Source organism: Buceros rhinoceros, unplaced genomic scaffold (assembly GCF_000710305.1).
Source record: "Buceros rhinoceros silvestris isolate BGI_N320 unplaced genomic scaffold, ASM71030v1 scaffold28759, whole genome shotgun sequence".
Classification (NCBI taxonomy): domain Eukaryota; kingdom Metazoa; phylum Chordata; class Aves; order Bucerotiformes; family Bucerotidae; genus Buceros; species Buceros rhinoceros.
Window position 1 is genome coordinate 14,271 of NW_010430191.1, and position 603 is coordinate 14,873.

At 62.9% G+C, this 603-nt stretch overlaps 1 protein-coding gene across 1 annotated transcript in view; it reads left to right on the top strand.

Annotated features, from left to right (window-relative positions):
- Positions 1-603, top strand: part of LOC104499444 (SLAIN motif-containing protein-like) — a 14,837-nt gene that overhangs the window by 12,817 nt on the left and 1,417 nt on the right. Inside the window, exons 7-9 of the mRNA XM_010142952.1 lie at positions 1-87; positions 227-385; positions 509-594. Of these exons, the coding sequence (XP_010141254.1) occupies positions 1-87; positions 227-385; positions 509-594 (332 nt within the window). The remainder of the gene's footprint in view (positions 88-226; positions 386-508; positions 595-603) is intronic.

Consider the following 603-nt stretch of genomic DNA (forward strand, 5'->3'; position numbering starts at 1 on the left):
GCAGGGCATCCACCTCCCGCATCCGTCCCCCGAGGAGGTCGGTGCAGAGCCCCATGCCGGACCGGCTCAAGTACGCGAGCAGCGAAGGTGAGCTGGGGCTGCGCTCTTGCTGGGGGTCAGGGGGAGTAACTGACAGGCACGTTTCCTCAGCGCTGACATTCAGAATTAGTTACGCCTGTTTTCTAAGCCATAATGTGTCCCCGTTGCTACCAGGAGCAGCCAGTAGAGAATCTGCTCTTGATTTCCGAGGAGATGCGCCACAGCATGCCCCACCTGGCCAGGACCAGCCTGCGAGCGCTGGAGTCTGTCCGGAGCAGTCGGAGCTTGGAGTCCGACCTGCAGGTGCCGAACAGCCGGATTCCGAGGACCCAGCAGCGGTCAGCAGGTCAGTGCCGTGGCTCCTGCACCCGCCGCCGTCAGACCCCCTGGCTATGGCCGAGGCCCAGCATGCTGGAGCCTCCCTAGAACACTGGCACCAAGCAGGTTATTCTTCCTTCTGTGGTTCTAGGTCTGGCTCCCAGTAAGCTCAGGTATTCCTCCAGCGCTGCCCAGTCTCCCCTGTCGGTGCGGCAGCCCATGAAAGCAGGGTCGTGCGCACCCACC